Here is a 14,469-nt window from a genome sequence, read left to right on the forward strand (position 1 = left end):
GCTGCATCTAATCCCACCCTCGCTTCGCCATGACCGAAATCGCAAAAAGACCAACGCAAACCTGCGCAGCCAAGCGGCGCGCAACGCTCGAGCTTGATTGGGGGGGGGGGGCCTCGATACGTGAAAGGTCGAGAGGGTCCTCGACCACGAGGTTGCATCCAGCAGCCAACAAAGCCAGTCGGACCATAACACAAGCGGACATGGGACAGGTGCATGTCATCTGCCGCTTGTGTCTACTTTTCGTCGTGGCGGGTATCGTCTTTTCTAACCAGCTACCCGAGCCTTCTTCTCCATCTTCGTTTATATTCTTTCGACACAACCTGCCTAAAAGCGCATTCTGAAGACTTGACTTCGCATCAGCCGCCCGTAACCTTCGTGTCTTTTGGGTCTCATCACAGCCCATCTTGCTCTGCCGCGTCTTTTCTGTCTCGCTTTCCTCATCTAGTCCGCTTGCTACAAGCGTCACACATCACGATTCCCATGTCAACGGCACATATTTGATCGACCACCACCTCAACGCCGCTCCCGTAAGACACAGCTAGAGGATCCGCGCCGATTCCTGCTTGGGCTGCCACGACGCCACCCACCCCCGAAACGGAAATCGTGCGTCTCCGTAACCTTGGGTCTCCTCGAACCAGGTAGTTTGTAGGGCGCTCCCACACGCCCGTCAACTTCTCCAGAAATTCGTCTTCAAATAGTACTTTCACCTGTCTGCCCTACGCTTGTCGCGTACAAGTGCCAAAGGCTGCGACAACGCCCCGCCCGACGAAGCTGCTTGCAGCGTCCACCACCTCGTAGCGATTCTATATTAATCTTTGCTAAACCAAGTCTCCACCGTCGAACAGTATGCAAGCCTTGCGGCCGTAAGACAGAGACAGAAAGACCAGTGCATGGGCCAGGGCCTTTGCCGCGCCGTTGTGTTTGCCCACCATGTCTCAACCAGACCGCGACAACATCGGCCTTGCTCCGTCAAAGAGCACGCCTCAGCAACCGCTGCCGCCCGCCGACGACCGACTCGTTGTCTTCGACGTGGACAAGATCGACCGCGCCAGCTCCGCTGAAACCTCAATGGACCCGACGGCGGCGGCCGATCTAACCGGGCCGAGTCGCTTCTCACTCTCCGGCGCCGGGCACATCTCGCTCGACGATGTCGAGGCCGTCGACGTCCAGATCCGCGGCCTGGCCGTCACCGTTGACACCTCGCCTTCATGGTTCGACCCTGCAACCTACGCGGAGCTGGCAAAGGCAAAGTTTAACCCTAAATCAAGCTCCAAAACTCTGTTGCACCATGTCAACGCTTCCCTGCAGCCCGGGACCCTGACGGCCATCATCGGCGGCAGCGGGTCTGGTAAGACGACGCTCTTGAACACCATGTCGGAGCGCATGATCAGCGCCCGCCTGGCCCAAGGCGGCTCCATTACCTTCAACGGCAACGAGGGAATTCATCACGCACGACATGCCTATGTCATGCAGCAAGACATCCTCCTGCCCACTCTGACGGTACGAGAGACGCTGCGATACTCTGCCGACTTGCGATTGCCGCCGCCCACGACAGCCGAAGAACGAATGCGCATTGTTGAGGAAGTCATTCTCGAGCTGGGGCTTAAGGAATGTGCAGACACGAGGATAGGAAACAGTCAGCACCGAGGATGCTCCGGGGGCGAGAAGAGGAGGGTCAGCATTGGTGTGCAGCTGTTGGCGAACCCTTCGGTCTTGTTCCTCGACGAACCGACAACCGGCCTAGACGCGACGAGTGCCTTCCAGCTTGTACGCACGCTAAAGAGGTTGGCGACTAAGGGCAGGACCGTCATCACGACGATCCACCAGCCGCGGTCGGAGATTTGGGACCTCTTTGACAACCTCATTATCCTAACCAAGGGAAGTCCCGTGTACTCGGGGCCGGCCGGCGATTGCGTACTGTGGTTCGAGGCTATGGGTTTCAGGTTGCCGCCTTTCGTCAACCCGGCCGAGTTTCTCATCGACATCGCCGCCATCGACAACCGTACACCCGAGCTTGAAGAGGAGACAACTGCACGGGTCAACAAACTCAAAACTGCATGGGTTCACGACTCCGAGAAAAGGTTCGAGCCGTCAGAGAAAGCCGTCCAAACTGTCGGACGACGACAGGGCGCCAGGTCTGAAACGAACAAGCACGCCACGTATGGCCGGCAAATCAAAGTCTTGACTGACAGGACGTTCAAAGTCACATACCGTGACCCGATGGGCATGTTAGCATCCATTATGGAGGCCATCCTCATGTCTGTTGTCACCGGATACATCTTCTTCAACCTGCCCAGGGACCTCTCTGGCATTCGATCCCGCCAGGGAGCTCTGTACACCGCCACGGGTCTACAGGGATATCTGACGCTCATGTTCGAGGTCTACCGGCTTACTGTCGACATACCGACTTTCGACCGCGAGCACAGCGAGTCTTGCGTCGATGCAGTTCCGTTCCTCCTCTCTCGCCGCTTGGCTCGCCTCTTCACCGAAGACCTACCTGTGCCCTTCCTGTTCTCCGTCATCTTCTACTTCATGTGCGGCTTCGAACGAGATGCCAGCCAGTTCTTCATCTTCTTCGTCGTGACGCTGCTCAGCCACTATATCGCCGTCACATGCGCAATCACTTGCGTCGCGGCGTCGAGGAGCTTCCCAGGCGCAAGTCTGATTGCGAACATGGTCTTTACTCTGCAGAGCATGGCCTGCGGCATGTTCATCCAGGCGAACTCGATCCCGGTCTACGTGCGCTGGCTGAAGTGGATTACATACTCGGTGAGTACTACAGGCACAATGTTTGATACCCGTTCTGACACTACATAGTTCTACGCCTTTGGCGCCTACTGCGGCAACGAGTTTGAAGGGAACTTTTACGGCTGCCCGTTTGAAGGCGGGATCTCCAATCCGGAGTGCGCACAGTATACCGGCCGGTTCGTGATGGACTCTCTCGGCTTCCCAAGCAACTGGGTCTGGAGGCCTATTGTCGTCCTGGCGGCCTTTGTCGTCTTTTTCTGCGCCTTGTCGGCCGTTGGGCTTCAGTACATCAAGCAGGAGATGACGATTGCGCGTGCGAGGAACTCGGATACCGATCTTTCGGCCGGGAAGGAGAAGATGACGGCGCGGTCCATCTCCGAGGTGCGCACCATTGACGTGGGATTGGACAGCTTCGCACTGGCCCTGGAAAAGAGGGCGCCATCTGGAAAGAAGCTGCCGACCAAGACTATTCTCAACCCTGTCAACACCACGTTCCAAGCTGGCAAGCTGAACATCATCATGGGGCCGTCCGGCAGCGGAAAGACGTCCCTTCTCAACGCCATGGCTCTGCGGCTCCACAACAGCGTCAGCACCCGATACCTGCCGTCTGGTAAGCTCACGTTCAATGGCGCCTTGCCGTCGAACTCTGTCGTCCGCTCGATATGCTCGTACGTCTGCCAGGACGACGACGCACTCTTGCCGTCGCTTACGGTGCGCGAGACACTCAGATTCTCCGCTGGGCTACGGTTGCCATCCCACATGAGCAAGGACGAAAAGTACAGACGGGCGGAGGAGGTCCTGTTGAAGATGGGTCTCAAGGACTGCGCCGACAACTTGGTTGGGAACGAGCTTGTCAAGGGTATCTCGGGAGGCGAGAAGCGGCGAGTCACCATTGCCGTGCAGCTGCTCAGCGACCCCCGCGTGCTACTGCTCGATGAGCCAACCAGCGGCCTAGACGCGTTCACGGCGAACTCCATCATGGAGGTGCTGCAGGGTCTCGCCAACGAGGGCCGAACACTCATCCTTACGATCCACCAGGCACGCTCCGATCTGTTTAAGCACTTTGGCAACGTCCTGCTCCTCGCCCGCGGCGGCTCCCCCGCGTACGCCGGCTCGGCCACGGACATGCTGGGGTACTTCCAGCGGCAGGGGTTCGAATGTCCCACGCACAGCAACCCCGCCGACTTTGCGCTCGATCTCATCACGATTGACCTGCAGCACGAGACGAGGGAGGCCGAAAGCCGCGAAAAGGTCAGGAAGCTGGTGGAGGCGTGGCGAAGGGAAGCCGAGGCGGCGCCACACGAGAAGACGGATGGGAAGACCGGCACAGGCCGGCTGTCCGGCATCGACGAGGAGGACCGGAGCACTCAACAGACCGAGTCTACACCAGCAGCCCAAGTCGTGATCACGAAAGCCTCGGCCGACCGCCCCGCCGTTCCAGGCCCGCGCAAGTCCTTCAACAAGGCGAGCCTCGCGACGCCGGCGGAGCTCGGCGCCCTTGTCCGCAAGCGAGCGTCCTTTTTCACGGCGTTTCCACTGCTCCTCCACCGCGGGCTCATCAACTTCCGACGACAGCCGCCGCTGCTCCTCGCGCGCATCATGCAGGTGGTGGGGCTCGGCGTCATCCTCGCGCTCTTCTTCTCGCCGCTCAAGAACGACTACTACTCGGTGCAGAACCGCATGGGATTCGTGCAGGAGATTGGGGCGTTCTACTTCGTGGGAATGCTGCAGAACGTGGCCGTGTACCCGGCGGAGCGTGACGTCTTCTACCGCGAGGACGACGACGGCGTGTACAGCGTCGAGGCGTTCCTCGCGGCGTACTCGGTGCTGGAGCTGCCATTCGAGATCATTAGCTGCCTCGTGTTCGGGGTCCTGGCGGACCTGGCGGTGGGGTTCCCGCGGACGGCGACCATGTACTTTGTGTGCGTCTTCTCGTGCTTCGGGGTGGTGTCGTGCGGCGAGTCAGTGGGCATCATGTTCAACACGCTCTTCAACCACACGGGCTTCGCCGTCAACCTCACGTCGGTCATCATGTCGGTGGCCAACACGATGGCGGGGATCCTGTCCATCGACATGCCGCGGCTGTTCAAGATCTTCAACTATCTGTCGCCGGTCCGGTACGCGACGCGGGCCATGGCGCCATACAGTCTCGACTCGGTCACCTTCACGTGCACTGACGCGCAGCGGCTGCCGGACGGGCAGTGTCCCGTGGAGACGGGCGAGGACGTGCTGAACTTGTACAAGCTCAACGTGGACCCCAACGTCAACATTGCGGCGCTGGCGGCGTGCGTCGTTGTCTACCGGCTGGTCGCGTGGGCGCTGTTGCGGGGAGTGCGGACACGGTTGGACGGGTCCAAGAAGAGGAGTTAGAGATATGCATGCAGCCTCTTGGGCGATAATGTTTGTTGTATTTGATTCGCATTTGCATTTGCATCTCTAGCGTTCAAGCAAGCGGACTAAACTATTTTTTGTTTCCCTGATACCTCTTTATTCTTTCCATCGTGTCTGGTCTAGTTAGATAAGCGTCATTCACTACATCTGTAGGAGAAAAACCAAAACCCCATCTTTCAAAAAACATGTCCTTGTTATGCCCATTGTCGAGTCCCATGCTTGTGGAAGCGGCCAATCGAAGCTATGCTGCAATCAGCCAAACAGCCGAGCATGGCTTGCCCCTCCAACTTTATCGATAGCCGAGCAACGGTTTCTAAGGAGCATGATCCCGGTTGTCATGACCTCAAGCCTGGACTCCGCCGGGCGGTGATGCAGACGCTGCGGTGCCGATAAGGTCCCGATTCGGAATCTGCGCAGCATTTGCAGTGGAGCTTGCTGTTGCAGGTTTCTCCGCCTGAGCGATAGCGGCGCCGAGGATGTTCGGGAGCTTGAAGGAATAGCTTGGAGCTTGGGAGGGGGAGCTGCGCGCGCTGGGATCGCCGGTTCGGATGAACTGATACGCACGCCAGACTCACTCGAGTCACTCACTCGCGCTCACTCGCTCACTCACTCTCACTCCCCATTTGTCATACACGTAGCGTAGCACATCATCGCCTAAACCTCGCCTTATCTTCCACCTCGACTCTTCGTCTTCCTTCTTCCATCCTCCCTCTTTTCTCTTCATCCTCACACCATCTCTTCTTCGCTGCCGTCAATTGAGACACACCGAGGGGCCGCCACTCTTCACTACCAATTCCCTTCCTCATTGGCACACCATGTCCGAGAAATTGCCCCTCGCCCACCCGGCGCCGGCGCACGCTCCTCCTGCCCCGCGCCGCGCACGTCGGGCCGCGTGGTGGTCACTCATCCCCGCCGCCCTCGTCTTGGCATACTTCCATGCGCCGTCCTCCTTCGGCCTCGGCCTCGGTCACGGGCATCATCGCCAGGGCTCTTCTCCTTCGGCGGCCGGCGGGGGTTGTCACCAGGTCGACCCTCTCTTCCCGACCCTGAACTCGACCGGCCTCTCGCAGCTGGAGTCGTACCTCGACAGCCCCAAGTTCCGCAATGAGACCGTCGCCCGCCTCGCCGGCGCCATTCAGATCCCCACCGAGTCCTTTGACAACTACGGCGCCGTCGGAGCCGACGACCGCTGGGACAAGCTCTTCGCCTTCTCGGCCTACCTCGCAAAGACCTTCCCCAAGGTCCACGCCGCCCTCAAGCTCGAGCGCGTCAACACCCACGGCCTCCTCTACACTTGGCAGGGGTCCGACGCCGACTTGAAGCCCACCGTGCTCATGGCCCACCAGGACACCGTCCCCGTCGCGCCCACCACCATCGATAGCTGGACGCACCCGCCCTTCAGTGGCACCTACGATGGCACCTACGTCTGGGGCCGCGGCGCCATGGACTGCAAGAACTCCCTCATCGGCATCCTCGAGTCCGTCGAGCTGCTCCTCGACGCCGGCTTCGCCCCCAAGCGCACCCTCGTGCTGTCCTTTGGCTTCGACGAGGAGATCTCGGGCGAGCGCGGCGCCGGCCACCTCGCCTCCTTCCTGCTGGACCGCTACGGCAAGGACGGCGCCGCTGTCATCGTCGACGAGGGCGCCGGCTTCGACACCCAGTGGGGCAAGAATTTTGCCATCCCCGGCACCGCCGAAAAGGGCTACATCGACGTCGAGATCGTCGTCCGCACTCCCGGCGGCCACAGCTCCATCCCGCCGCCCCACACGGGCATCGGCATCCTGGCGGAGCTCGTCACGCTCATCGAGGCGAACCCTTACAGCCCCGAGCTGATCCCCGGCAACCCCTACCTTGAGAAGCTGCAGTGCGGCGCCGCCTACGCCCCAGAGTTCCCCGACAATCTTCGTGACCTCCTGCCCGCCGCCGACGCCAAGCAGGTGTGCAAGAAGAAGACGGACCGCCTGGCCGAGGAGGCCGCCAAGGCCGGACCCCAGATCAAGTACCTCTTCACGACCTCGGTGGCCACCGACATCATCGAGGGCGGCGTCAAGATCAACGCGCTGCCCGAGCGCGTCCGCGTCGTCGTGAATCACCGCGTCAACGTCGGGGACAAGACGGCGAGCGTCAAGCAGAGGCTCGCCGACATTGTGCGCCCCGTCGCCGAAAAGTACAACCTCACCCTGCACGCCTTCGAGGAGGGCGGCCAGACCGAGACGCCCTCGAGCATCACGCTCACGGGCAACGACAAGCTGCTGGAGCCCGCGCCCGTGACGCCCACCGAGGTCGACGGCGTCACGCCGTACAGCGTCCTCTCCGGCACCACGCGCGCTCTGTACGGCGAGTCCCTCATCGTCTCGCCGGGCCTCATGACAGGCAACACTGACACGCGCTACTACTGGGACCTGACCAAGCACATCTTCCGCTTCTCGCCGGGCTACGACGCCGAGAGCGACGAGTGGGCGGGCATTCACACCGTCGACGAGAAGACGAGCGTCAAGGGCCACATCAACCTCGTCAAGTGGTACACCATCTTTGTGAGGAACGTTGACGAGGCCGAGTTTGCTTGAGCGCACGTGATTTTGGACCTGCCTGCTATCATCTTGTGTACGGACTATATAGAATATAGCTAGTGGTCAATAATGATGGCTCTTCGCTCTCTCTTCTAACTTAGATTGCAGTGTCTTGTGCGATTCAAGGCGCTTATCTTGCTATAGTCTCTAAGCACCGTTTAATCTGTTTCACAGCCCCTATCGATGCTTTGCCCATTAACCCCCGTCGTCGCACTTTTTCTCGGTCTTTTCCAAGTTGAAGTGGGCCCGGGACGTCTACAGACGTTTGATTTACCATTTTCCAGCCTCTTCCGGCCATATACTCCGACGTTAGTATAATTAATTGCCGATACACGTGTATCTCCTTCTTCTCTCATGGCCAACTTGATTGAGAAACCATTCGATTGGTGGGTTCTGATGCGCATATTACATTTGTTGTCATCTCAGTTCCCTTGTGACAATTGACAGGCGGTTTTTGGCTTTGAGTGTTGCTCACAGTATCCAAATCATCCGGATTTGACATAGGAGCATGACGTGACGACCAAAGGGAGGAAATGAAGAAAATTCCCAAGTCACCCAGAAACTTGAATCACTCAAACCATGAGGCTTAGTGTGAAACTGATATAGAAATACCGTCAAAACAACTGTTTAACATTTGAAAACACTCATGTTGGCGCAATATCTTCTCGCCTTGTATCCCATCTCATTCTCAACTACTTTCTATTCAAAAATGTGTTTCCTCCCAGATCCCCAAATAAGTGCAGCCAATAACAACGGTAGCCGACTTATTGCCATTTAGCACTTTCTGCAGGCTCCGGTCTTAATGTCACAGCAGTCGCAGGCGGATCCATCCTGAATGCAATGTTAAATCTTGTCCTGTTGCACACCGTGCACGGCTTGTTGGTTGGCGGCTATGACTTACGCTGAGGTTGGTGCATCCAACAGGGCATATTGAGACCGCGCAGTATGACGCGGTGAGAGAGACTTTCCAAAGTTGGGGCTGTTTCGTTCAGTCACATTAGTAAAGCAATTCTCCTCAATTCCAAGGTTGCACGGGACTCACCGGGCAAGCTCCAGGGCCGTTATGGTTCGTGTAGCAGCAGGTGTCCCAGTAGCACTGTTGTGTTCGACAATGATTAGCCTTATGCTTCCAAGCGTGTTGAGGCACTAGCCTGCTACCAAGTCGGCGTGTGTGTCAGCTCGTTCTTCTATCCTTGGTCTTACTATTGCGGAGGCCTGGTCAATCACCACGAAGGCGAGGACTGTGGCGAAGAGAGAGTTTGAGACCTGCATGGTGGAGAGTCTTTTTGGGGAGCTGACTTGAGTAAAGAGTGAAAATTGGTCGAGACCGGTCAATGAGTGAATATTGTGCAGGTGGCTGGAAACGAGAGTAATGTGCCAGTTTCAATGTGCTGCGGACAACAACATCAGAAACCCATCACGGCGAAGATGCAACATGACTTATATATCGAACCAATGCGTCCTTTGTTTGGCTATTCTTGGGTGCACAGTCCAGATTGGGGCCGGCTAAGGGGTCCGGACCCAAGAGTCATGTTGTGATACGGGCTCGCCGGGGCAGCCTTGTACTGACAAACGTTCGAGAACATTGCCGCGCTCGCACACGGATCATACCTTAAACAGCTTTTCTCTTTTTACCTGAACTTGTTTATGCCGCCAGGCGACATTAGCACCAAAACAACATTCAGAAAGACGAGATAAGTTTCACCAGATGAAAGAATGGCTTCAAACGCAAACTCTTCTCTTCTTTTTGACACTTTCAGTATCATTCAATTCTTGGGAGTTGTAGAATCAGTCTAGGTAGCAAGGTAACGAGGCGGTTTCTCCACTTCTACCCGAGAGACTCGGGACGAACATACTGCAAGACTGACTATGCGCCAGGCAGGGGTTCTCCCAGAATAGTCAATGCAACGTCAACATCCACTGTAACGCTCACTTTAATCTACCGGCGAGGCCGCAGAGGAGAACTGCACAAAGAATCTACTCTTATAGCTGTATTGACCGGAATAAGGCTTGCCGCACCGACTCATGCACAGCAGCGCGCCCAAATGAACACCCAGATCTGCGTTCCCCAAGATGCCGGCAAACTGCCGGCTCCTAGATTCCCCTCTCTCGGTGGACGCGATCGACATTATAATTCGGCATAGCTTTACGTGTAGTGCAGGCATGACCATTTCGGGAAGTTTCCGGGGCGTGTCACGAGCCATTCCCTTCACCTCGTGTATCTCCAAGAAAAGAGTTCCCGGGTCCGCACCGCAACTTAATCATTAGGGGCTGTGCTTTTACTGCGACCATGACAGCCAGCACGTGTTGTCTGTTGCTTAGCATCGTTTAAAAGAACGACTACTGTCCACATCATCTGGTGGCTTCCCTTGTGAGATCACCTCAGTCTTCATCGCCTTGCACAATCTTTGATCCCCGTCCTTTTTTTACACCTACACACGTCTGCGTGTGTGCCACACTCTTTTCTTATCAACACATCCGTCCAACCCCTTGTTCGTTAGGACAGTTCGTCAAGATGAAGGCTTCAATCATTCCCCAATCTCTGCTCTTCATGGCCTCCGGTGTCGCTGCCGCCGGCCGCTACTGCTCATGGCCCCTCGAACGTAATATCGAGAGCGTCACTCCCATCTGGACTGAGCCGCAGCTTGTGGCCGGCGTTTTTGTTGGCCCTTCCTCGACCACTGGCACCATCGCTGCCGGCTACGTGTACACCTCGTCGTGGACCATCACTGGTGGTGTGTCTGGTACCGCTGGCTTGTAAGCTCTAATCTCTCCGTTAGACATGATGCCCCATTACAAACCCCAAAACTCTGGACTTGTGATCCCTTGTCCCAGACAAACAGTTTGATTTGCTTCCATCTTGCTTCTACATTTTTCTAACCTACTTTGGAACAACAGGGCTGGCATTGCAAATATCGGTGTCTCGTCGTCTTACGGTGTGACAACTGCCAAGGGTACCTCCTTGACCGTCAGTATTGCGTGCCCGGCCAACGTGCGTTGCGGCATCACGGCCTCCACCTACGTCCTCGAGATCAATGGTACCGAGACCATCTACCGGTGCGGCAGCAAGAACATGTACGACACGTCCTACCCTTGCTCCGACACGGCCGACTCCCACTGCCCGACGACATTCTGGAACACCACTGACGGCGCGGTGAAACCCTTCACTGCTGTAAGATACTTTTCTCCCTTGATTTTACTTTTTGTCATGCTATGATCGAGGTCAGGAGCCGACAGGAAAAACATACTAACCGATGGTATTTCCCGCTTTTAGTACCTGCCGCTGGCCAAGAGCAAGTCAAATGTCGACCAGCTTCTTGCCGTCAACTACAACGCTTGCACGGCAGGCACGCCTTACGATGGAATCAAGCCCTGCCCGGGATACTAAGCGTCTTCAAGGGTCCAGTAATACAAATTTGTGGAGTCTATGAAAGGGGAAACGGACCACGTGGGCTTGGACCAGAGGTGGTCGAGTCAAGCAGTGAATAGACTGGACAAGGAGAGGGGGAAGCATAAGCTAAGGCTTATGTAAAGGGTTACAAGGGCGTCTAGGGCTTCGCTGTTTCACACAAGGTGGTTTTAAAATCGGGTTTGTATGTTGCCCTGGTCCACGATGTCAGCGTTGGGGGGTGTAAACCCCGGAGCATCCTTTAGTCCGTTGTCATTAGGCTTTCAGAAGATTGCGAGATGTATTGAGTCCGTCTTCTACAATCGACGAGTTTCCTTCGAGCTTTCCGCCCGGGCTGCAAGCGGTGGATGGAATGCGGGCAAAATGGAGCACCTAGCTTAATTGGCGTTTTGCTGTAATGGAAGGCTAGGGTCTATTGATAGCAATAAGTGTACCTTAACAGAATGCACCGCATATTCATCTTGTACAGTCTATTTACCAGAAAAGCATTATTTGAAGCCGTCGCAGAAGAGAGGAAGGTGAAAGAATAGACTTGTTATCGGTGCTGCGCAGGGTCGGACACATTACTATCTATGCGGCAATTTATGCAGATTGCAAGCCAATCATTGACACATCAACATATGAGTAGTACAAGAGAGATTTGGAAGGTAAACGGATATTCCAGAGCAAGGATTCGAAGATGTCGAGGACATGCTGAGAACCGTGAGGCTGGACTACCCATGTTGAAGAACGCTGACTGTTCTAGTCGAGCCATTCAGTGTGATACGAAGTGCGATAGCAACTTGCTGTTGTTGAGCAAGGATGGGAGAAACTTTTGCTGGCATTGACTTGCCATCCGTGTATGTTGGGGGGCTAGAGGTTCAAAGCGACTGGAGAAATCAATGGACTCTGTTCTGTAAAACAAAATGAAAATGTGATTTCGAGATTTTCGGAAACTGCAAGCAATCTCTTTCCCGAGATGGCTGATCTTTCGAAAATGTAATCAGCAGAGTCTGAACGACGCTGTAAAGGGTAATATTTCTTGGCTGTTTGGGCCACGTCTGCTTACCCTCCTATCATGTTATTTTGTGGTTTTCCTACTATTCAAGTGGCGAAATCCGTCCCAGCCACGCGTCTGACACTCTAGGTGATTGCACCTGTTTTGGCCATTGGGCTAGGTGGTGTACACACCCTTCCACCTAGGCTAGCCTCACTTCGTCATTTTTCGTATGCGCTGCCCGGGACAACAAACAAAGCGTTTTGAGACGAGAGGGATTCCATTAACTACCATCTTGCTAAACATAGTTGGGAAACTATACGAGTCTCTCATGATTCATTTTAGCCTTATATAAGACGATATGTTAGAATGAGATACTCCTACTACCTACTGAAGCGATCCTGTTTTGCACTGTCGCCTGATGATAGTCAAATTCGCATTCAATGTCAGATCAGGGCGGCGCTTACGTTGACAAGGTATGAGCTGCGGTGGCTGAGGAGGGAGCCAATTGACTCACTATATACGTTCAATAATCAGGCTGCGATACGCATGCATGATGCGAAGACATGAACCAATAGTTCTTTGGTGGCTTATGTACGCAGCCCTGCTGGGAGCCTAGCCCAAAAGGATGACAGCACCACATAAAAGCGGCATGTGTTCCCAGGCCTTGCTTGGTTGTGACACGATCAAGAGCAAAGCTCGCAGCATCTAGCGAGATGACAAGCAATTCGGATGTCTTCTTTTGCTTCGGCCCAAGTCCCGGGTCTTACATTCTTGACACCAAGAAGCGATTTCGATGGTGAGCTTTCACTTAAATTTCGCACATTGCTTGCCAATCCAAGGCTAACCGCATAAGTTAACCGTGTAGGGATGGCATGCCTTCTAACATGATGAATGAGTTGACGAATGTCCGCAAGATACACTGGGCCGGCGCTGGGGAGAATGGCGTCGCAGCCTTTTCATATAAGGACCTTGAAGACAAGTTTTGGACATGTGTGTACCAAAGTTCTATTCCTCACACCGTTCTCCATCGCCTCGCCTATGCCGTTGACAATCATGGATCGTGAGTACTTTAAATACTGATCACCACTTGTAATGACCGCAGGGACCTCGTCAGAACTCAAAAGTAGACTCCCGCATCTCCAAACCTCTTTAGAGGAAAAAAAGTCTCGATGCCACTCGTCGGAGGCTTCGTTGACATTTGGCCCAGGCAAGGGCTACGTCATCTGCTGGCCGACCATCAATGCGGCCAACTGGAATAATCTTATCAACCAAGACAGTATCGGCAACGATATCAAGAGCTTAGACCGAGTCCGACACGTGGCGCTGGGCGTGAACGGCTCTCACATTATTCTTCACGGCACGAACCGGTGGCGGTACGCCATTAGCAGCAACTATCCTGTCCTCGACGCCATCATGGATAATCTCTCTGGTTCCATGAACGTCACGGTAAGCATCCTTTCTCGCTAACGAATACCGCCAGCCGACCCTTGCTGAGATGTGATTGCAGTTTGTCGCTCTGAACCCCTGGAAAGCAAACGAGTTCCTCCTCATCGTCGATAACGACACGGCATACTTTGCGCTGGACAGCCGCCTGGAGAACATTGTCACGGAAAACTTGAGAGAGTTGGGAATTGACTGCAACTCCGTCGTCAAGTATAATCCGACGCGGACGGTGGCTAAGCCACGTCCGATACCGAACATTAAGAACAAGGAGTTCCTGCGAGAGATGCTGGGGCATGCTTTTGGCGGGACTGTTGGGGCTGTGGCTGCAAGCGTCATAACGGGCCTCGGTTTGTCTTGCACTGTGATGTAGATGTCACATAAAAAGGAGTTAAATTTCGTTGACCTTTTGGATCCAGATGTCTTCTCTCGTGATTGCAAGGCTAAATCATCGCACACTTCTGTGGTCCCACAAATAACAGGGCTGGAGTTTCGTTCAGCTACACACGACCATACATACCGGAGAACTCGGGATCCAGTCTGGTATTTCTTAGTTAAAGTAATGAGGGATGCATCAGTAGCTGTATCAGGTAAGATATTAGTAACGTTGTTTCTAATTGAGCGTTGTAAAGTTACAACACATCACCTTGTTCAAGGAAGCCCTAGATCTTTCATTTCTTTCTCGGCAGTGGGAGCTAGCATGATCGGGGAACAGTCCATGTCTGCTGGACAGAAATGCAAGATCGCCCTGCAAACAGAACGGACTCTGAATACGGTGGCAGGAAACATCGGGAGCCGCGCTTACCCTCAGTCAGACGCAGCATATGCAACTATATAACGTGGTGACTTAGAAGTTGTATACTTGGTTCCCACTGAACAGAGATGGCCGGTTAATGATCTACTACCTGTTGCCTTCCAGTCCATTGTACGAA

At 54.9% G+C, this 14,469-nt stretch overlaps 5 protein-coding genes across 5 annotated transcripts; 4 read left to right on the forward strand and 1 right to left on the reverse strand.

Moving 5' to 3' along the window:
- Positions 1–930: 930 nt before the first annotated feature.
- On the forward strand, positions 931–5,118 carry ColSpa_08918 (putative ABC transporter ATP-binding protein/permease YOL075C; the record flags this gene model as incomplete). The annotated part of the gene is made up of 2 exons (XM_049275130.1): positions 931–2,769; positions 2,818–5,118. The coding sequence occupies 2 exons, from the start codon at positions 931–933 to the stop codon at positions 5,116–5,118; spliced, it is 4,140 nt and encodes a 1,379-aa protein (XP_049131087.1).
- A 364-nt stretch (positions 5,119–5,482) lies between these two features.
- ColSpa_08919 (uncharacterized protein) lies at positions 5,483–5,863 on the reverse strand (the record flags this gene model as incomplete). The annotated part of the gene is made up of 2 exons (XM_049275131.1): positions 5,483–5,626; positions 5,750–5,863. The coding sequence occupies 2 exons, from the start codon at positions 5,861–5,863 to the stop codon at positions 5,483–5,485; spliced, it is 258 nt and encodes an 85-aa protein (XP_049131088.1).
- Positions 5,864–5,954: 91 nt separating this feature from the next.
- On the forward strand, positions 5,955–7,706 carry ColSpa_08920 (carboxypeptidase S; the record flags this gene model as incomplete). The annotated part of the gene is made up of 1 exon (XM_049275132.1): positions 5,955–7,706. The coding sequence occupies one exon, from the start codon at positions 5,955–5,957 to the stop codon at positions 7,704–7,706; it is 1,752 nt and encodes a 583-aa protein (XP_049131089.1).
- A 2,518-nt stretch (positions 7,707–10,224) lies between these two features.
- On the forward strand, positions 10,225–11,097 carry ColSpa_08921 (uncharacterized protein; the record flags this gene model as incomplete). The annotated part of the gene is made up of 3 exons (XM_049275133.1): positions 10,225–10,466; positions 10,608–10,881; positions 10,984–11,097. The coding sequence occupies 3 exons, from the start codon at positions 10,225–10,227 to the stop codon at positions 11,095–11,097; spliced, it is 630 nt and encodes a 209-aa protein (XP_049131090.1).
- A 2,053-nt stretch (positions 11,098–13,150) lies between these two features.
- ColSpa_08922 (uncharacterized protein) lies at positions 13,151–13,910 on the forward strand (the record flags this gene model as incomplete). The annotated part of the gene is made up of 3 exons (XM_049275134.1): positions 13,151–13,157; positions 13,305–13,543; positions 13,605–13,910. The coding sequence occupies 3 exons, from the start codon at positions 13,151–13,153 to the stop codon at positions 13,908–13,910; spliced, it is 552 nt and encodes a 183-aa protein (XP_049131091.1).
- Between the last annotated feature and the right edge of the window lie 559 nt (positions 13,911–14,469).

The sequence above is a fragment of the Colletotrichum spaethianum genome, assembly GCF_022836535.1.
Source record: "Colletotrichum spaethianum MAFF 239500 DNA, contig25, whole genome shotgun sequence".
In the NCBI taxonomy this organism is placed as follows: Eukaryota; Fungi; Ascomycota; class Sordariomycetes; order Glomerellales; family Glomerellaceae; genus Colletotrichum; species Colletotrichum spaethianum.